The sequence below is a fragment of the Hetaerina americana genome, unplaced genomic scaffold, assembly GCF_022747635.1.
Source record: "Hetaerina americana unplaced genomic scaffold, ioHetAmer1.1.p SCAF_9, whole genome shotgun sequence".
In the NCBI taxonomy this organism is placed as follows: domain Eukaryota; kingdom Metazoa; phylum Arthropoda; class Insecta; order Odonata; family Calopterygidae; genus Hetaerina; species Hetaerina americana.
The window spans coordinates 22,176,171-22,198,522 of record NW_027287538.1 but is presented as its reverse complement, the minus strand read 5'-3'; the positions used below and the strand labels follow the sequence as shown (position 1 = coordinate 22,198,522).

The window sequence follows — 22,352 nt, the reverse complement described above, 5'->3', positions numbered from 1 at the left end:
GTTGAAGAAGACCTTCCGTTTGTGCCTTGCCTTGACCTGGGGCCACTTAGGAACTGGGAGACCTTGGAACTCTTGGCTCATGTTTGACTCAAATGTCTTAATGGAATCAAAAATTTAGCGGCCATGGGCACCAAAAGGGTCAATAGAAGAACTTTTCTAAAAGATATTTTATTTTCTGTCGCATATACCTAATAAGACTATGGATATTCCCACGGTACAGAGCAATCAGGAAAAAATGAGGTCAACTTTGCTGTTCACTTGACCATCTTGAGTGCTTCACATGCACACAGAATATCTACACATATATTTATTTATTTTTAAATAAATATATGTGTAGATATTCTTTTTATATTGGTAAGCTATTGGAAGGACAGTGACACAATAATGCAGAATTGGTCAAATACATGGAGAAATGAGGTATGATGTTATAAAATAGAATTAAAAAAATGGGAATACATAAAGCACTACTATATACTAATATAGTTATACTTTGCTAAATAAACATTAGCAAAGCAAAAAAGAACACACCTCGCGGTCATATCATGAGGTTTCACCAATTGCCATATTCAATCTTTGCTGTGTTCATAGTGGTCAGGACTAGCAATGCAGGGTACTGTCTGCAATGACCACATGGAAACACATACAATCTTGACTGACACCATATAAAGACACAAAACCTCAAACAAATCTTAACATTAACTATAGTCAGTTACTAATGATACCAACTGAGTACCACTCTAAGAGTACTTCACTGCTGGCCATATCACGAAGAAACGACTTGCTTAGTAGTCGCACTGAAAGGCTCTTCCAGCTTTCAGTTCAATAAATTAGTAAATTACATCGAAAACACTAACTAGTCAATTGATTGTCTGGCATCAAGAGCTAGGAGGGTATTATTGTTTAATTATAGATATAACATTTCAAATCTTCAGGAACTCATTAAGAGGAGGAGGAGTTTATTTATCATTAGCCACTGTGTATATCATACTTTTTTACTGATTATCTTGCATAAAATGATGGGGGAGTGGCAAAACCTATTCTGGACAAAAATCGAAGGGATGGGATAAGATCCAGGAGAGAGTTGCTATAACAAAGGGACTGCTGCGGAGTTTCATTGGTCGCTGGTGGTGTCGTTGTCCGTCTTGTAGCTCTTTGCATAATGAGGGCATAGAGCATTACAACCTCAGCTACGTGACACTGGAGAATGTCATGAATTGAATGTCAACCATGGCATCCCTTATCTCTTTTTGTATCTTAGCGAATTCTCTTTCATCCATCAATGTGCCCTTACTTCTTTCTTTCTGGATAGTATCTCCAAAGTAATCCACAAGAAAAATTCGCCAATTACCTGAAGTTATCCTCCCAAATAAACCCCCATTAACACCCAACAATTGAAAATTCAGGCTACTCTTCCATTTTCCTCCCCCTCCCATCTACATCCGACACCCTAAATCTACTTTTACCACCGTACACTCTCATACACTGCTACTCCATCTAATCTCCTCCCCTGGCCTGACGGTATACACACAAGGATGTCTTCTGTAGAAACTACGGGATGGTTACATCCAACGTCAAAACCTAGGATGTACTCGCAATTGAGCAGTCTGAGACATGTACAGGTTCCAAACTGATCATATCCTAAGTTATCTTGCCTTGCTCTCCATCCTTTTGATGATGATCCTGAGAATCACTTTAGTTGTGCACAAAATCAAACTTTTTGTTCTGTGGCCTTCATATGTAGCCTTTACCTTTTTTTGGAATAGGATCTAACACTTATCTGGCAAAGTCTTCTGGCCAAATTTCTCTCTCATAAATACTATGAATTAGTTCATGAAGACTTTCCCTCCCATATTTTCCTAAACCTTTATGCAGTTCTGTGGGCAAGTTGTCTATCCCCACAGCCGTTTTCGATTTCAATTCTCTCATTGCTCTTTCTATCTGACAGGTGAGTAAGTCTGGACCTAGGTATCCTTGTCTACATTATATGCTCTATGTCTAACCTTGCTGACCTAAGTTTTTTACCATACAGTTCCTGTATATATTCCTTTCACTTCTCTTGGCTCTTTTCTGGTTTGACTAACATATATCCAGACTTATCTTTGATTGGTGGGTCGCCAGAGTCCAGGGGTGAAGCATTGGACTACTGACTGGAGTGCCCAGGTTTGATTCTTGGGTAAGCCTCGGCTCTACCCAAGCTGTGTGATTTTTTGGAAACCAGATGTTCATGGGAAAACATAATCAGCACAGGGAAAGGAACTGGCCTGCCTACCCTGATGTATGAATTTCACACTCCGTTGGGCTTAGCACTAGGTGAGCTCTAACATCACTAATTAAACCGACCTTCGAGTTGATTACCAAGTTGATGGTTTTATCTTCGATTGTCTTTTTACTTGGAGACAGAGTTTTGTCCTTCCTGTATAGTGCACCAACTTCACCATTTCTCTATAGACTTTCCATATCCTCATAGTGTAATTAGGTACCATGTTTTTGTTATGGTGCAATGTTGTTTTTTTGGCATGGGAATTCGATCCTGCAACTTCTATCAATGATTGTACAAGTCTTTTCTATGAACAGAACAAAAAAGACTGAGGCTTCCAATTTTTTTATTTCTCACTTTCAATAGAATGCATTTCAGATGAAAACTTTTTCTCATTGAACATATTCGAGCAACATTGAGCCACACATGCGCATTTTTATCTCTTATTGACCGGTTAAAATGTTTTAAAATATATGAAAGCCATTGATGAATAAATGTCCTTTAAATTAAAAAAAAAACCTTTCATGAAGGGATGATATTTAATGAGTATGAATTATTCCATTAAAGTTATTTGCAACATTTGAAACTCCAGCAAAACTAGAATGAATTAAAAATATGAATGCATTTATATATGACATTATTAGTATGGGGTCTTATAAATCCTACCGCTGGAACTTCTATTTTTTATTCTTAAAAAATTGTTGAAAAAATCTTCTCAGTTTCATGAAATGCATATCATCTCGTACATTTAATCCAATGGTGTTGCCATTTGGTAGTCTAAATATTTAACAAGATTAAAATTCTACAATATATACAATGAACAAGGTTAAAATAAATATTTTTACAGTCACTTCAATTGAAAGCATTTCGACATATGACATTTCTCTAGAAAAATGAATCTTTTTTTTTTAATGGATGAGCTATGCTTTTTTTTTAAAGTATCTCACTAATATTAGTAATGGAACACTTTCTTGTGGTCGATCATCAGCTCAAAGTGGCATGATCCCATCTGATTTTTGCGTTGAAAAACAATATTTTTGGCCCAAGCACGACACTCCACGTTGATCATCACATTTGCTGGAAACAAAACATAAAACACAAATTAAGATTCCTCCATGACAAACCTGCTAACATTAATAGGAATGCTTTCTTGCTTCAACATATTTCACATTCACTGAACTTAAAGACTCTGCATGATAAGAAAAATAAATTGCAGGCACAGTCAGAGATTTAATCAGCCAAAATAAGCTCATTTTGTAATCACAAACCCATTATGAACATTATTTGTCTCCAGTAATTCTAATGATTTACCTGATGCTGTGAAAACCTCTCTTAAAATTTTCAATCGTTCTACATGAGCTAAGCATTGCAGAGAATAAACAGACTATAAATTACAGCTGGCAGAAAAACCAATCTTGGCAATGAAAGCAGTGTTTGATTGAGTGGCATTAATACTTATTATTACATTTTACATAGGGTGTGATAGACCATTGGGTAGTGTTTTCAGCTGACTGACTGGAGGGGCCTAATGTTTAATTCCAGTTGAATTTAGGCACCCCCAGCTTCACCCAATGTATGCTTTTTTCAATGTATCACAGCTTCCTGAGAAGTCATGGATGGTACAGTGAAAGGAACATTTACAACAATCCTCTGATATGTAAAATGTCATGTACTATTGGATTGAGTAATATGGTGAGCTCTACTTTCACCATTAAAAAAACCTCCATGTTGATAATTAGTTATTACATGTTTTTTTATCGCATTGGGCTAGATTTTAGAATTCCTTCTGTAAAGTAATGGACATATTTCCCAATTTCTGAATGTCTCCTTGAAAAATTTGCACAAATTCTTTGCTGTACATACATTTCTTCTCCAGAACTTCATGATCTGTTTTTACCATACTATTTCTCAGCCTAAAATATGTATTTTATTCCAAAAAAGCTCTAAAATCATCTATGGGCCAAGGGTTCTTGAAGACTCAAGTTGATTTACTGGGAAAAATACTAACTACTAAGTATTCTTTCCTCATCAGGCATAGATAATGGTTGCCTTTATTATGGCAATATTATGACCTGAAAAATCATGCGGTCTTATGAGCCATGAAATACAGCAACTCATGGCATATTTTGGTATTCTCTTCTTCTATCAACCCTCTCACCAAACATTTTGTCTTCTGCAATACCTCTCAAAACATTATCTACACCATCAACTTCCCTAGTCATCCTTGAATTTTCCCATTTGCCAACTTCAGCTCTTATCCTTTCAATCCATCCAAATATTTTTCTTCCTCTCTATTCAACTTTTGCATCCCATTGTAACCCCTAACTACTTCAAGAGAGAAACCACTCAACATTTCTACTTTCAAAAACCCAAGTTTCTGAATCAAGAACTGACACATTTGATCTAAAAATCTCGATCAACCCTTTCATTTTGCTGCAAAACGTTTGCCTTTTCCGTATCTGTGAGTGCTACTTTCTTTCATGCAATTTTCCTCCTACTGCACATGGGACATGGTTGTGTATACTTACATTTACGACCAACAGTGGCTCATGCCAGGACAATAGTTTACGGCAAGACTTGGACCACAATTTTAATATTAGGTGGTAATGATGAGTGCCATGAGAATTCAGTATGACAGCATAATGTTATCAGTGAGAACATTGCTATTCATGGCATCTTGACTTGATCATCTAGCTATTTTTTTTGGTTATTATGGCATGGGTCAATGTATGTAAATGTGTAAGTGTACCTCTTCATACCTGTTGCCTATTTCTATGCACCTTCCTGACGATTTCATTGGATAACAGTGCTGTTTAACAATGCAATGAGTAGGATTTAGTGATCCTTCCTAGTATAATCGTCATAGTGAAAAATGGAAACTTCTCTGAGAAGATTAGAATGGTCGGGAGCCCAAAAACAAAAGAACTACCAGTGTCTAATTGTTTAAATCATTAAGCAAAGATAAGCCAAACTAGCTGTTGTTATTGCTCTCCCTAAAATCAATGCACTGTTATCCCCAAATAAAACATGTATGTATGCATTAGGTAGAGGGATGTGTATGTCTCTTATGCCCAAACAAAGAAGACTGCTCTGGATCCTATAGTTATGGGTTTGCATATGTAAATAAAATCTCCACTAATACATTAGTGCTTCTATGGTGTTCAGGAATTCATGGAAAAATGAAACTGGATTTCAATCTGAATATATAAATACTTTTGTATTTTAAGTATTAGATAATTTTCCTTTTGTTTGTCTATGGCATGCCTTATATCTGAAAAATTGATAGTTGAGAAAATAACTATGATTGTTATAAGGTCTGGATGGCATAATCATGATGTATGGACCGATTGATACTTCACGTGCAAACTTTTATTTCTTCCATTGTGCTCACTGGGTAAATAGTTCATAAATATTTTAGAAGTAGACTGAAATAAATACAAAGTTTAAATTTTAAAATTCTCAAAATGGAATAAAATCTCATCAAGTAACAAGAGCGCCTTTTTTGTGCTGCTATATCTGTGTGGAAAAATTTTGGAAATTCTGAATGTTTAGAAAGATGCTTTAATTGCCAATGTTAGTCAGGGGTGACATAGTTAATTTGCTAGTTACAGAGCAACCTATGAATTTGCATGCTGATGAGACATTTCATCAACAATGATAATTTTTAAACGATTGAAATGTGGGTGTGGAGAAGAATGGAGAAGGTGAAATGGACCGAGAAGAAAACACATGAGGAAGTACTTGGTATGGTGGGCGAAGAGAGGGGTTTGTTGGGAGAAATCCTATGGAGGCAGGAAAAGTGGACGAAGGGGGTGTTGACCGGCAGTGGGATGTTGAAGACTGTGATAGAGGGTAGAATGTTGGGCAAAAGAGGAAAGGGAAGGAACAGGATAGGGATGTTGGACGGGATGAAGGGAGGAAGAAAGTACTCGGAGCTGAAGAGGGACCTGATGTAGAGTAGGATGTTGTGTTTTGCTAAGGGCCACAAATTATTTAATTAGTAATTACGTCCATCCAAAAACCTACCTTAACCGGTAGATTACCTAATAATAATAATAAGGGGGCATAATCATTCCCTCTCTGGTGTTTCTGGTGAACTCGGGTATATGTCCATGCGACTTAGTCTGGCCTGCTCTGTTCATGCATATACGTGGTGGGACTCACAAATTGTTTTATTTATTCATGATATCTGCAGCAGTGTGTCTTCAGGCATGTATCAATGGAACTGTTTTTCCTAAGCGATTCGATCATATGACTCGTACGCCATTTCTTGGTATGAGTTCTTGTCTTCCATATCTGTCAAAATGCCAAATCCCCTCCCTAGTCTCCCCTTGCTTAAATCTTCTTTTCTATTACTATCTAATACTATTAAATATCTAATACTAATAAAGTACTCAGAGATGAAGAGGGACCTGATACAGAGTAGGTTGCTGGATTGTGTTTTGTTTTGTTAGGAGTCACAAAATATTAATTTGGTAGCTGTGTCCATCCAAAAGCCTAAACCGGTAGATTACCTTATAATAATAAATAATAATAATGAATGACAGTATGGAAGTGTGTGACAGTGGTACAATTTTAAAAATAACCCTCCGTAATTTATAGCCAGAAAAGGAAGAAGATTGGCTCCAATCAAATGACAATAATCCTTTAGTTCAAACATTGAATTGTAAATATTATTCCATCTGTGAGAGGCTAAGATGAGTGCTAACAATGAAACATTCTCTCCAAATAATATTTGTATCTCTTAATTAATTAAGTTCAAGGAAACTCAAATAAACTAATTATGACATTTGGTTGAATATCCAGAAAAATCTTACAGACTTGAACTTTGTACAGTGACTAACATGAAATTCAGGCACACTACTACAGAGATCAACATTCATTACATGTTACTGCAATAATATTAGAATTTTGTCAACATGAAGGCAATATGTTAACCCATAGTGGTCACCCAGGGTCCAAAAGACCCCTGGCCAAGTTTGCACTTCATAGCTTGGAAGTTACACTCCAAAATAAAACTTGTGCTGTCATCTGTAGTTGATAATAAACACTTTTAAAGGTTTATACTGTTTACAAGCCTTGGAATCGCACCAGGTGACATGTTCAAAATGATTTTTATCCCCTTGTGATCACATTGTCACAAAATCCTTTCAGAATGCATGTGATGATTTTGATATATGCATTTCTCATCTAGAATTGTTTTTGATAAGTGAGTTTTACAAAGAGAATAGCATGAATTTTGTTATTGAAATATTTATAAAAAATGAAAATAAAAAGGAATGAATATTAAGATAACCACAATGCAGTGCTCATCATGCCTGCGCCCAAAACCACTGCATGTATGCCAAAAACACTGCATTGAACTTATGTGGCGAATGCAGTGGTTCTGACTGATTATGGGGCTCTAATTCTAATCTATAAATTTTGCATTATGTTCGTTAGGCTATTTTTCACATAAATTTAATATTTTGGAAAGGACAAAATTATATATTTGTCTAATTTGCCTCCATAATAATCCCACTATTATTTTCATGATTTCAATTTAAATTCACCTCTTCAACTTTAAGAATGAATATATAACTTTCTTTCAGTATTGACATTTTAACTCATATAATTTTAAAAGGTGGTATCTTGGAAGTAAGCCCCTAAATTTTATTGTTAAAAAAATGAAATTTGATAATAAAAGTGGGTTTTTACATGTAAATGTGTAATATTAAAAAAATGGGCATAGTTGCACAATGATATCATAGAAAGTACATAAAATCTTATAATTAATTAAATTTTCAAGGCTTTATTTAAAGTCATAAAGAAATGACAGCTGTATTTCCTCATGGGGCCCTCGTGTGATCATTATGTTATGGCTGAGTTGTGTGACCACAATGGGTTTAATATCAATTTTCACGGGCTGATATGACATCTTTGAAGTCCACATATATCTGACACCTATGCAATGCTAATTTTTCTCAACACTGAAATCAAAATGCCAACATGTTGACGTGCCATCAACATCTTTTTGACACCGATGCTTACCATCAAAATTCAAATATTGTACAGGATGTCTCCAAACATTAAACCCTCATACCTTCCTCATTACAAACTATGAATGCTGAAAACTTACGTTTAGGCTTTTCAAAATGCACTGCAATGAGCGGACTCAAATAGCCCGGGGTGTTCATGTATGGATAGTAGTAACCTGGGAAGCCTCTACTTGGAATATAAGATATGGGTCCTATGTTATCCTTATCAGCTGGTCCTTCACCGTCGCAAGACACCCAAACAGAGTTTATCTGAAGTAAAATTTTTAAGCATTAGTGAGTATACAGAGTAAGAGAGTGATGTAGACAATGAATTCATGAAACTAATAGGAACATAATGCTTTTTTATAAAAAGGGACCATTTGGTTTTATAATTGCCAGGGAAATTATGTCTAATGCTGTTGGGAGAATTTGTAAACTCCTGAAGACAAAAAAGAGGGAAGAAAGAACAGGAAATTTAAAATGTGTAATACAATTTACACAGAGACCTCCAACATAATGATTTTCGTGCATATAATGGACCAAAAATCACTGATGCAAAAGGGATTTAAATACTTGCACACTCATTTTGAATGGAAATTTCAATAAATATGAAATATTATTTTAAGTACTAAGTATGAGCCTACTTATGCATTGGAAGTTGGATTGCAAGACATTTTCATAATATGATAACTTGAAAAAAAAAATATTAAAGTTGTATTTCATGAGGAGTACGCCAGCTTGTTAAGGTAGAAACAAGGCAAAAACAAATATTTGAAATCTGGAGATATATAAAATATTTGGGTTGAAGAAAAGTATATGACAGTATGCAGATTTCAGAAGGTTTGAAATAGCTTACTGTTTTGGGATCATTTGTAACAGAAACATTGATGGCTTCTTTTAAGCTCTCGGGCATCTTTGCTGGTAGGTTTGAAAGGTCATCATAGTATTCAGGAACCCATTGGAATATCTGAAAAGATGTAATAAATAATTATTGAAGAAATTCAGTTGGCTAAATTCAAGAATTTCTGGTAGAATGGGTTTAATTGGCCCTAATATGAAAGCAAAAATATAAAAATCTGTTCAATCCAATCCATTGAAATCATATTCTTCTGACTGAAATTCATTTAGATTTCCATTAGAATTATAGGGGCATCAAAAATTTTTTTTATCTAATAGCTTGGATGGTAGAATGCGATGGATATTATAAAATGGAAAAACATATTTGTATTAATTAAATTAATATTTAATTAGAATTGGGAAAATTAAATGACATTTTTTTGGCTGAAATATATTTAGATTTAGCAATGTATAAGCATTAAAATTTAATAGCCTAGTAGCATGGATTAAAGAGAATTTGGTAAATTTGGAAAAACGAGGAATATGTTGAATTTAATTAAAAAATGGAAAACATTATTTATTCCTATTATTTTATCAGTTTGCAATTATTGGAGAATTATTTAAATTGCATCAGGTTGCAATCATTAGAGAATTACTCAATTAAAAAAAAAACTGTGGCATATTAATGAATAATCATAAATAATAATATGACAGTTGGTGATTAAATAAGATATATTTCCAATGCTCTCTTTCACCATTTCATAGACATGTCTTTTCACTGCATAATTACATCCGAGGAATTATTATTGTTTCCACAAATTCTTCTGTGTTAGGACTATTGTCACTGACATTCAATTATCTTCAGTGATACCAAGTATCAATATAGCAATGATCAGAAAACCTCAAGTAAATTATATTACTCTTACTCAACACTCTGGCGAGATGGTGCGGGGGCTAACGTACTGGCTTCCCACCCTGAGGGCGCGGGTTCAAATCCCGGCGGTGTTGAATATTTTTCAGAGGTATCTCGATCCCTACTTGAGATGCTTTGTGGAGGGCACTTTGAGGGAGTACGCCATCCGTCGGATGGGACGTTAAACTGCAGACCCCTTGGCGCCTTTCGTAAAGAGTAGGCTAATGCCGACGCCGGGTTTCTCTCCACCCTTCATCCTTTCCTGTCCATCCCCTATGGCGCAAATGACCTTAGCTGTCGGTCGCCTCCCCTCAAAACTACTACTACTTCAACACTCTGGTAGCCATGCTTCTCCAGGTAGGACAATTTTTAACTGGCAAAATGCAGAAAATAGACAATAATATACACTCTAAATTTTCTTGAACATCAGTTGTTCTATCATGAGTAATAGACACAATGTACTCCCGAAAACTTTATTGTACATTGATACAGCAGAACCTTGCATAACAAGCATCTTGTATAAGAAGTACCTAATTCATATAATGAGCACAAATATTTTTTTTAAATGACTTGCTAAGCAAGTGATGTTTTGCATAGCAAAGTGACCAGGAGAGGGGAAGTCCCAGATTTTGCGACTGCTGTATCAGCATGTGTATTGGGTCTCTTCTGGAAAAAGATACCCAAAATGAACCTATATATCAATACAGGAGAGTGCTAGCAGTGATTTGAAGATTAAAGTACTGCTTATTTACCATTCAGACACTTCACAAGCCTTCAGGGAGTGTCCTGAAAGTCCTGAAGACTAAATTTGATTTGTTTTCTGCTAATTGAATTCACATTCCAGCTTGGTTAATTCACGATAGGAAAAAAGAAGTCAATTCATAATCCTTAACAATACACTAAACCTTATACATATACAATAGTTTTCGGCATAAAACGCATTATTGTATTTTAGACATATTTACATGGGTAAAATTGTTGTTCTTTTAGTTTCACTTTACCAGTAAGATTCAGGAATGAATTAAGTTTTCATTAAATGAAGTTCCACCGTATCACCATATTCCCTCATCCCCACTCCCTTCAACTTTTCATTCTTACATATTTTGTCAAACTAAAAAATCCCGAATTTTTCAATCACCTAGCAAATCTCCAACAGAAGGTATTTCTGTCTTTAATGAGTGCTACTTTCAACTTGTTGTTGAATCCCTATATTTTTACTGTTACAGTTGCATACCAACCCATTGAAGGTTCAGAATTTTTCAGCAATTTGGATGATGCCAAGGTGGATTTTGATTCTTGTTGCATTTGGAGCATGTTGTTGATCAATGTTTCCCATTACATTGCCAAGTGTATATTTAGAGGAACAGTTTTCCTCTAGAGACACTCCCAGCAAGACCAGAAAAATATTCTGTCGCAACATACTTCATGTTGCAACCAAAAGTCAATTTGGTATATCATATGAATACACACTAAACTAATTCCTTCTCTTAAGAATTTACAAAATATTATGATAGGTATTTTTTCAACTTGATGCATTGTCTACAGATTAAGTTACTCGAGCAATGTATGATTACTATTAGGATTAATGTCATTCACAGATGATCTCTCTGCCCTACAAATTTCTCAAAACAAACACCATAGAAGGAAAATTCTGATACTAGTATGCATGATAATTAGCAAATGTATTATATGATGATTATATATATAACATTCTCCCTTCACAGACCAGCAAATTCTTGTATTAAAAAATTCAGTTGTTCATTTTTTCTAATATTTAAACAGACTAAGAGCTTAAATCAGTTGGCCAAATATGTTTTTTATCTGTTGATTGAATTCAAATAATTCCTCTTTTTTTCTCCTCTTGTATGAGTTCATGTAGGGTTTCCATTAGAAAGTATCAACCACATTCAACCAACCCTTCTTCTAGAATAAAATAAATAACTAGTTGTAAACCAGTAAATGTTTTCTGTAACTTTTCTTTACACAATTCCCATTGCATTTAAGGATTTTTTTAAGTGTCATCCAAGGAGTAAATAACTGATTTTATGCTTTCTTTTGAGTTCTGATTATTTTGATTCTACAAATTCTCTCATCACTTAGGTAAATAATTACCAATGAAACACTTCTGAAATAAGTTGTGCAAATCTAATAAAGAGAGATCAATAAAACAAACCTTGTTCAACTTGATAAAAATACACGGGGATGAATTATTGTATCCATATCCCATCTCACTCGTACACGGTTCCCAGTCTGTCATTTCAACAGCACAAACATTTCCAGGTTTGGGTGGGTTGTCATAGGAGCAGGTCTGCACATTATTTCCATTTCCTGGGAGTTTCTCAGGGTGTTTATATACTGGAATAATAATGTGGTGCATATGTTTTGATATCCATCCAAATCGACAACATAATCCACAGACACTTGCAGTTCAACGTCTAACAGAACGCAAACTGTAGAAAAAAAAACATCCCTTACGAAGGGGTAAGAGAGTAAGTAGGTAGGTTACTCACCATCAAAGAATTCATCAAGCTCACTAGTCCAACTTAAAGTATTATTTTTACTCCGTGCCATAAAGCGAATGAGAGAACTGTCAGGTCGGTACTTTGTTGACATAGGACGATATCCTAAACCTGAAATAATAGAGTGAGATTCAAAATGTAACCTCTACTGCAATTGCATTAATGATGCCATGGTTTAAGATGTGAAACCTTTCGTTTCCATTAGCCTCATTATTGAGCATCCATTTCTACAAAAAAGTCATTCATACCACACAACGTGGTTTTAACAAAACATCATGCACCACTGAGGTAAGTTAGGTTCACAACATTCAGTTCATCATTTGCAAATTGTGCTTGGAATTGTCAGTCATTCAATCACATGATACCAATCTAAGGTTCAAAGCATATCATCAAACTTCTTTTTAGGTGCTAGATCAGTTTATGCTGACCAAAGGCCAATGATCTTGTGAGGCCTGGTTCAAAACAACATACTGTAGTTTCAAATCAACTTCACTGATACCAGTGGCAAGCAAAGCAATGTGGGATAGTTGAACAAAAATATCTGATCAGTTTCCCAACACTTTGGAGAAAACTCAGGGAAGAGAGCAGTTAATTTAATTTGGAAAAATAAGAATATAGGGAATCAAGTATCTCAAGTTGACAATCTCATTAAGGACCTTCAAACATCTTCAATACACTTTGTTTCAAACTATGAAACATGTGAGACATATGTACTTGCTTGGCTATTTCTAATAATTGAATTTCATGTTTCCTCATGATGTACCTTCTTTGATGGCATATAAGATGCACAAAGTATATAAGACCCCCCTCTTTTCAGTAGGGCACAGACAAGAAAAAAGTTTCAGCAGGCTAAAAAAACAGGGGTAATTTACTAGTGTAATTCTTTAAAAACAAATAATTCCACTCAGTAAGTAGAGTACATGCTGTTTTGTTATGATTTAATACGATCAAATTTGTTCAATGCTTCACTTCCACCTCTTTCAACATCACAGAATTAAGCAACATGATATTCATGTTACATAAATGCAATGAGATTAATATTAACAATGCCAACTACAATGCTCTTCAATTTAGAATTAAATTTTATGCATTAGAAATTATAATGATCTAAATATAATCAAGTCAACGTAGGTAGTACTCACCATCTAGGGTAAACCAACATTCTGTATTAAATGAAAACCCATGGAGTTCAAACCTTCACATATAACATGCAGGTGATTTTCTTAACCATAATTTTGGAATAAAAAGGTGTGTTTTATATGCCATCAAATACAGTATATCTCCCATGAGGGTCAAATTCCAAACAACTGGGAAGGAGACTAAGATATTTTCATGAATTTGCAGGTTTTTCAAACTGCTCTGTGCAAATCCTCATTTAATTTCCTCCATGATGTGTCCTAAATTTTGTAGTAGACTTTACTTTTGCTAGGAAAATTCTGAAATTTTACAAATACTTTTTTTTCAAAAATCATTTCCTTGTACAATGGTGCCCAGAGGCAAAACCACATCATTCAACAACCTAAGTGCATCATATGTAAGGGAAAGTGCACATGATACACCTTGCAATGCCAATTTATGATGGTGCGCATAAACTGCAAATGGATTAATCTTCCTCATGAGCTCATACCCTTAATGTTCGATGCTCAATCATTAAAAACACTGATCTCACAACTTCAGAAGGTTGAAATGACAACATGAGGACCATATTGCACCTGTGGTGACCCATTTGGTTGGATTAAAGCTCACCTGACATTGAAGTCAATACCTGCTGGTTCAAAGTGCAACATTCACTTTATTCAAGTTCACAACTCTCTTATTAAAATATGCAATTATGCATGTGAACTTAAAATGGTATTTCCTCTTCTCTAAAGGAAAATGCATCACGAGATTTTTAAGAAGAAAAAAATCACTCATAATTATGAGCATTTCAGTTTGAATAGAAAAACTCATGTTGAACCACTTCCTTTCTTAGGAAATCCTTTAACTTGGGTCAGTCTTCAGGTCATAGCTTGAGGAGTGGAGTCAAATTTCTATCCATATTAGTCATATCTCCGATTAGTATAATTTCCCTTGTCAAATATGGCATTGACAAAAATATTTAATCAGGTGTGACTATGGCTGATTCCAATTATTCTGTTTTCAAATTTCCACAACAAAATCTGCTGTTTCCCCAGGGAGTACATTTTTTCCACAGCCATCATGTGCAATGCATTTTTTAATTGCATTTTGAACTTCATCCGACTGTGAAAGTCAAAAACTTCAAATCTCATAACGCATGGTATGATATGAATTTCAAAATATTGGGCCTTCCTCTGACATAAGGGGGTTGGAGTAGAGTGGAAAGCAATTAAATTGATTATTATGGTCTTCGAATAAAAAATCAACCCAGAAGCTACTCCTTTTTTTAAAAAAAATATGGTCAAAAATCACCTGTCTTTTATGCTAATATTCAAACTCCATGGGTTTGCGTTCAATACTAAATATTACTTTTACTTCAGATGGTTATGACTACCTATTCTGACTCCATTATATTTATTTATATATAATATTTATTATTCAATTGAAGAATGTCATGGCTGGATTTGCTATCATTAAACTCATTGCTTTACCATAATGTGAATATCATCTTGCATGCTTTGATGCGATATGTTGAAAGAGGTGCGAGACAGACTTTGAACAAACTTGACCATATTTTATCACAAATGACACAACAAAACATTCTGTGCTCTTTCTTCTCACCAAGTGGAATAATTTGTTTTTTTTTAAATTACCCATTTCAGTTAACTGCACCTTCACACAAACTATTTATACATTTTTTTCTCATGTGTACCCCTTTGAAATTAGGTAGCACTTTATATGTCAATGGATCTTATATGCTATCAATTACCTTAATAATTGCTTCAAAAATTTTGAAAGAATTGAATATATATTTTTATTTAGGGAAACACTGAATTATCAAAGCAATTTGTAACAAACAAGCACAAAATAAATTATCAGATAATATTGTTTACTGCTCATTACGTTTTATATGTCAAATAGGTACAAAGGTACATTTAGCAATTCACATCTAACTTCTTCATCAAGAGGTTGATCTACCATTGATACAATGCATTAACTTGATGTTTTTTTACCTCCAGCACAAGGAAAGCTTAGCTATGTATTGTTACGAATTATTTCATCTAGTTATCGCTTACCTATACATTATATTTAGGTATCCTTTTTTCATCAAATCTAAGTTTTTGGAATGAATAACTACTTGTGACCAGTGAAGCATTACATATTTTGAAAAGATATAAAATAAATATTCACCTGTAATGTAATGACCATCTAATATCTGTTAATTGAAATAACTCCTTACCTGGACTTGTTCCAATTAGTGATTCTTGTAATAAATATTTTGGTTGATTCTCCTCCAGTGTTTGCAAGAGACCCTTCATCATTGCAGAAAACATTGCAGCCAAGCAGGAATAAAATATAAGATAAAATAGAAGAACTCGTCCTGCAATGAAAAAAATTTTCTTCCTAGGAAAATCTTTGACTGAAGCTTAGAAACTGTAAGTTTCATTTAAACTAAAAATAAAAACTTTAAGAATAACAACAAAGTTACGCTAACAAAAAAGTGTGCCATTCATAACTTATGGGCAAGAATAATAGAGCCAAAATGCCTTATTCTTCTGGTTTTATAATTGACATATCTATAAACAGCCATTGGAAATTACACCAATTAACTTTCCATAATGGTAACAGAGACCAAGTCAAGCAATAAAAGTACCAGTATCACTCTTTATTGACATATGGCTTGAAGATGATTTCACTGTAGTGCTTGTTTGATGGCTGTTTTTCATATACGTAAAGAGCTTAAAGTGATTCTTAATCAGTACACAGACACTCCCTGCATTTTTTCAGGACAAACTAGGGTGAAATTTGGAAGGGCTTATTTCTTTTTCCAGCTGAAATGCAAAACCTAAGAGATTTGTGACCAAAAGGAAACCCGGCGATATTAGCCTAGTTTTAACGACAGGCGCCCAGGTGTCACACAGCTCAACGCCTCATTCCGATGGACAGCGTGTTCCATTTGATGCGCTCTTAACACAACTCTTAGTAGTAGTAGTAGCAGTAGTATTTAGAAGAGGCGACCGACTGCTGAGGTCATTTGCGCCATAGGGGATGGACAGGAAAGGGTGAAGGGTGGAGAGAAACCCGGCGTCGGCATTAGCCTACTCTAAACGAAAGGCGCCAAGGGGTCCGTAGCTCAACATCGGACGGCGAACTCACTCTTAAGTGCCCTCCACAAAGAACCTCAAATAGGGATAGAGATACCACTGAAAAATATTCGACACCGCCAGGATTCGAACCCGGGCCCTCGGGTTGGGAAGCCAGTACGATTGCCACCGCACAATCTCAATATCCTTCACACAACACTCCAAATTAAGAGTTTGGGATATCACTGAAAAATTGTTCCACCGCTGGCATTCGAACTTCCCGGCCGTCTTTGGGTGGGAAGTCAATAAACTAACCACCGCACCAATCCGATCCATTTACTCAGCATATCTGACATAAATTCCCACATCCTTTCAAATGATTCTTTAGATTAACACAATTATTTTCCTTATGTTCTATGCTATTCCCGTTTCCTGAGGAGGTACGTGATCCATTTCAAAGTGTTCGGCACTCAAGGGTAAACAAATACTGGGAGTGCAGAAACCGCAGTTGCTCTTTGGTTTACACCGAATTTTAAATATTTTTTAAATCCAGAGGTATCGTTGATTGCGACGTAGATTACCCTCGGACAACTCAAATCCGTTGCGAATAATCGGGAAACAGCAGAAGTGAATACGTGTGGGATTGTTTTTCTTTGACCGCGAAAGTCGTTTCAGGTTTTACCCCTTTTTTAGACGACCCCGTTTGCAACTATCAGCGCGAAGAACAAGATTTTTTTTAAGGTCACCGTTGATTACAAACCTTGGAAAATGAGAGTTGAATTGTTGCATTTTGATAAAACCAGCTGATTTCGAAGGTCCCTTTTTTGTTTCTAGTCTTGGCAAATATAATGTCGAAGTAGCATTGCAGAAATACAGTTAGCATCTAAAAGTGGATTAATTACATAGTCTTCCCCCACGGCTGTCTTTCCTAGTCGCTAAGGTGCGATGTGGAGCAGACTCGACTACTAAAATGAAAATTTGTTATCACAAAAAATTAAACTTGAAAGTTCAAGGACATGAGAAGAGTATCAAGAAATGTTTTCACTGACCGGAAATGTGATAGAAATTTTTTACTGTAAATTATTTTTGCCTCTCGATTATAAAATCATCTCATAATATTTATGAACCGATGTACTTAGTATTTTTCTTCGTTTGCAGAGTTATTCAAAGAATTATGCGGTGGAAAAATTATTTTAATAGATGCGTAGAGTATTTTATGGACCTTGCACGTTTTCGTGGACCGATGCGACTCCCTTTCATATTTCAGGATCCCACAACATCGCAACAATTCACGTCAGATATTCAATGTATCAGGGTCGGACAATTCAAATGACGGGCTTTAACATGATTCATCATAATCACCTCTTGTCAATATTCTAGATTTGATTTGGCTCCGCTGACCAATCATCTCTGCTTTCGGCTAACCTCTTCCTTCGTACATGTTTATTTTCTTTGACATCTGTCATTGCTTGTTTCGTGGATTTATTGATGATTGTCTAAAGCGGGCTAATTCTTTGGAGCATGGGTTGAATATTTAAACAGATGAATACAACCCTTTCGTTAGACCGTAAGGGATCTTCTTGCGTGGGTTTTTACAAGTTGGATCAATGCCACGCTCTCCCTAGATTTTCCCACAAACCTCATTCTTTGCTTAGACTTTCCTTACATTATTGTTCTCTATCTTCACTGTCATTTAGTTTGAGTATGTATGTATATTTGCGTAATTATGTATGTGTATGCATAAATGTATTTATGTATTTACATGTGTGTATGTATGTGCGTGTGTATACACACAAAAATGTGCTAAATGAATTTTTGTCTGTCTATATGTATTAATGTGTACATATGAATGTAACTATAAGTTTAATGCCTAATATAATATGTATACGACCAAGGGTTAAATGGAAGAAGGGACCATTAGGTCTCAATTTCGCCCAAATAAAGACCTCTATCTAAGATAAGGTGGGGTAATTCAGGATTACACGAGATCGAAGTTATCTTTATTGACTCTATTTTAAAAACCAAAAATAAATTTATGGAGAAGGTAACTTGAGATACAGAAGGGGAAGATAAAAATAATGCGGAAATCGAATAAGCTTCTACTATGGCGCACTGGTCAGGGACACATTTCTCAATCGCATGCCATCGACCGTATGCGGTGGTAAAATTAGAATTTATGAGTCCTAAAAGGAAGATGACATCGTAAAATCTAACCTCTAAGTATGCGAAGTGGGATTCAAACCCAATTCCATTTTATTAATAGGTTTAAGTTTTACCCAACCGAGTCCCAATTTTTAGAGTCGAGTATCGTGATGCACGGTGTGCTAATTTACTTTTCACGGAGAAGGACTCCTTCCGGCGAAAACTAATTAGTGTGAAACTGTCGGACAGAACGCGACTGCCTTGGCTCCTCCAAGTCCAGCTGACCGATCCTAATCAAGTCCGACGTAGGCATATTATCCCTCTTGTGGTTCGCCTTTGGACAATGACAAAGAAACCTGCCACACCACTGGCCGGTCGGCTCATTGCGTGCATTAATTCCTAGTCTATTGAGGAAAAAGAGATTTCCTCACCGCGTTGCATTTGGTCGCCTCCGACAAGAAAAACAATGGTTCTCTCAATAATATGTGGCATTTCGGAAGCCATTTCTGAACAAATCAAGCTTCAAGAGTTTTAACAATACCGGTTGCATTCCACTATGAGATAGTCTAACCTTTGTGGGTTCGAGACCTAACTTTGGGATTGGACTTCGTATATATTTCGGCAGGAAAAATAAATAAAATTATCCCCTTTTATTTGGACAACCAATAGGCTAAACATTCATTAGAAGGTCCACCGTCAGTTCATTCATTTTTCCCCACAGTGTATTAACGGAAAAATACTATTAACTTCCTTGTAATGGTCACAGGGCAAAAAAATATTTTGGGACACAAATATCTCGGATAACAAGGATTAAAATTACACGTACATTATACACTTAACTGGTTTGTTATATACTAATGCCATTAAATAAATGTGAAATCTAAAGTACTGAAAACATTATTCAAATGTTTTGAGCGTTTTCAGTGAAAGGCAAATGAGAGTAATCCGGTCAGTCTATGCAACAATATACTGAAGAGATTGTGTTATGAGGCGAAAGCCACGATAATTTAACAATTGCTCACAAAAATAATAATTTTTTAAAGTTAATTATTTATCTTGAGCTTTCCCCCACACATACTGGAAATGTCTCGTTTAGGATACATGTCCTTTAATTAAATAATAACCCTGGCCAACCAAAAGCTTGGAGTTAGAGATGAGTAGGCAGAGCTTTCCTCGCACCATGCAAAGAATGGTAATGCGAGGAGTAAGCATTCGAGGCATATGAAATGTGAGGAAAGGCAAACGAAGAGGGGAAAGAAGAAAGTTATATGCTTGCTATAAGAGGAGAGCAATATCATATTTTTTCCAACATCGTCAACTTTTCGGTAACTATTTTTCTTTTAAGCTCTTAAACTCCCTTGGAACACGAAATCCTAGACACGTACGGCGTAGAGACTTTTCGTCTGTATCTTTCTCGCACGAGGAAACAATTTTACTGCCAAAAAAATCCATGATAGCACTCAACTTTGAGGGATATCACCATACGACCTAGTCCCGCTAATGGTAAGTCCAATTTGATGTCACATGGTATTTTTTCCCGCATTGCCAAATTTCCTGAACTATTCCGCGGTTATCATCAAGAATATACGATATCACACTCATAAAAGTGCGAGTAGACTATCAAAAACGGTTAGCAATACTGAAAAAATAGCAGCGAAGACCAAAATATTTTTTCGGTCAATACTGATGCCATTGCCTATTGTCTTTTACCCTCAGAACGTGGAAATTTTTCTTACTAGAAGATGATGGATTGTAAAATGATTTATCGGCGTAGTTGTCCAAAAAATAACCCGGTATATTCACTAATTTCTCTTGTCGGAATACTATATATACAGAGCCCAATTCCAAGCCAGGCCCCGAACCCAAGAGAGATTCGAATTATCCAAGACAGCACTCGTAACATGTAAAGTGCAACCGATATCCACAGCATTCACTTCCATCATCCCAAGTGTGTCAATCAATCATGAGGGCATGAATTTTTCTATGATGGTTCCCCTCGGATTGTTCTCCTGGCGGTTAATCGAATCATTCCGCGCGATGATTAAAGAACACTGGAACGACGATACTGAGCACACACTACTCACCCCACAAGTAAGGCGTCCTCCCGAGTATACTCCCAGTCTTCGGGTTATAGATGGCCCTCTGGAGTCTTATGCACAGCGGCTCCTCATCTGGCTTCACGAAATATTTCTCTGCGAAGTCGACCTCGTCGTGCGCCATCCTGGGAGATTCCAACGCCCGACTAAAAAGACTACTTGGGCCGAGAGCGAACAGTATACACCGGAGGATCCTCGAAGGATTTTGCGAATCGACGACCCACACACGTATGATGTTAACAACCGCTCGAGATCGCAAGAATGAGAATGACGGCAAACTTGAGGAAGTCTATGAAGTTGGATGTTCCTGTCCTTCCACCAACGCGGATCGCGGAGAACTATTCAAACGCCTGCTGCCGTACCGAGAGCTTCTAACCCTCCCGTCATCACGTCTGAGGTGTACTTAGTGGACTGACGGGAGAATTTTGGGGGGAGGTGAGGGACTGTGGGATTTGGGGAGAGGGAGAAGGAGAAGACAGTAGAACGGAGATAATGAGGGGACGGTATTGGTCGCGGCCAGGTAGGGGAAAGAGACGGTTGCACCTTTGCAATGGGACAAGTCTCGGCCGACGCGAAGGTTGACGGGGCGATGGGAATCCTCGTCAACCGTTTGGGGTTTAAAGAAGTGTTGATTAGATTTCGCTCCGGGCTCAAGGGAAATGAGGGGGCGGGGCGGGGGAGAGGTTGGAGGAGGATAATAATAAGTGACGCCGAGCTAGAAGTCACACCGACGCGTTGGGGAGTGTTAGGCACGAAGTATCCTTGCTGACCACTGTCGCAAGTTATATCCGGAGATATCTTAGGCAATCATGGGTAAATAACAGCTGTGGATTTTCCGGGATTGCAGATAGCCAATTAAGAGTTACAAATAAATTGATTAGTTCGGTTTGCAAATGTTTTTACTTTACCTTATCTCTTGGCTTGGTTCATATAAAATTCGAATAATGCTATGCGATTAATGCTAAACAAATTGATTAAATTTTTAATTCAGAAACAAAATGCTGCTGGAGCAAGTATTATACTTTGGCGAAACGTATCGATGTCTCATGTGCTTCATTTGACAACCTCATGTGGTTGTAAAGTAAAGTATATGCATACGGATTCAGACTGACACTGTGCATGTATTCTAGTATCCTACACAATGTTACTTTGACACCTGGCTCTGAATAAAATTTTATAAGAAAAATACAATTCATTTCTTGCTGCAATTTTGTTAATATTCAGTGAGTGGTCGTACTGATATTTGCACACTAATTTCTTCAGATGCGTTATCTTTTCATCCAGATTTAGTTTATGAAATTACGGTCACGGCTTTGTCATAAATACCTGTCAGTCACAGGATACATAGTTTAGGTAATTGGATTTTAAG

The 22,352-nt window shown here is 36.1% G+C and overlaps 1 protein-coding gene across 1 annotated transcript; it reads right to left on the bottom strand.

The window, feature by feature from the left end:
- Positions 1 to 2,703: 2,703 nt before the first annotated feature.
- LOC139698884 (sodium/potassium-transporting ATPase subunit beta-2-like) lies at positions 2,704 to 21,372 on the bottom strand. The gene is made up of 7 exons (XM_071597834.1): positions 20,972 to 21,372; positions 15,902 to 16,042; positions 12,535 to 12,654; positions 12,198 to 12,379; positions 9,131 to 9,241; positions 8,376 to 8,544; positions 2,704 to 3,334 (listed from the first exon to the last, which is right to left on the bottom strand). Exons 1-7 carry the CDS (start codon positions 21,105 to 21,107, stop codon positions 3,210 to 3,212), a joined length of 984 nt encoding a protein of 327 aa, XP_071453935.1. The 5' UTR covers positions 21,108 to 21,372; the 3' UTR covers positions 2,704 to 3,209.
- Between the last annotated feature and the right edge of the window lie 980 nt (positions 21,373 to 22,352).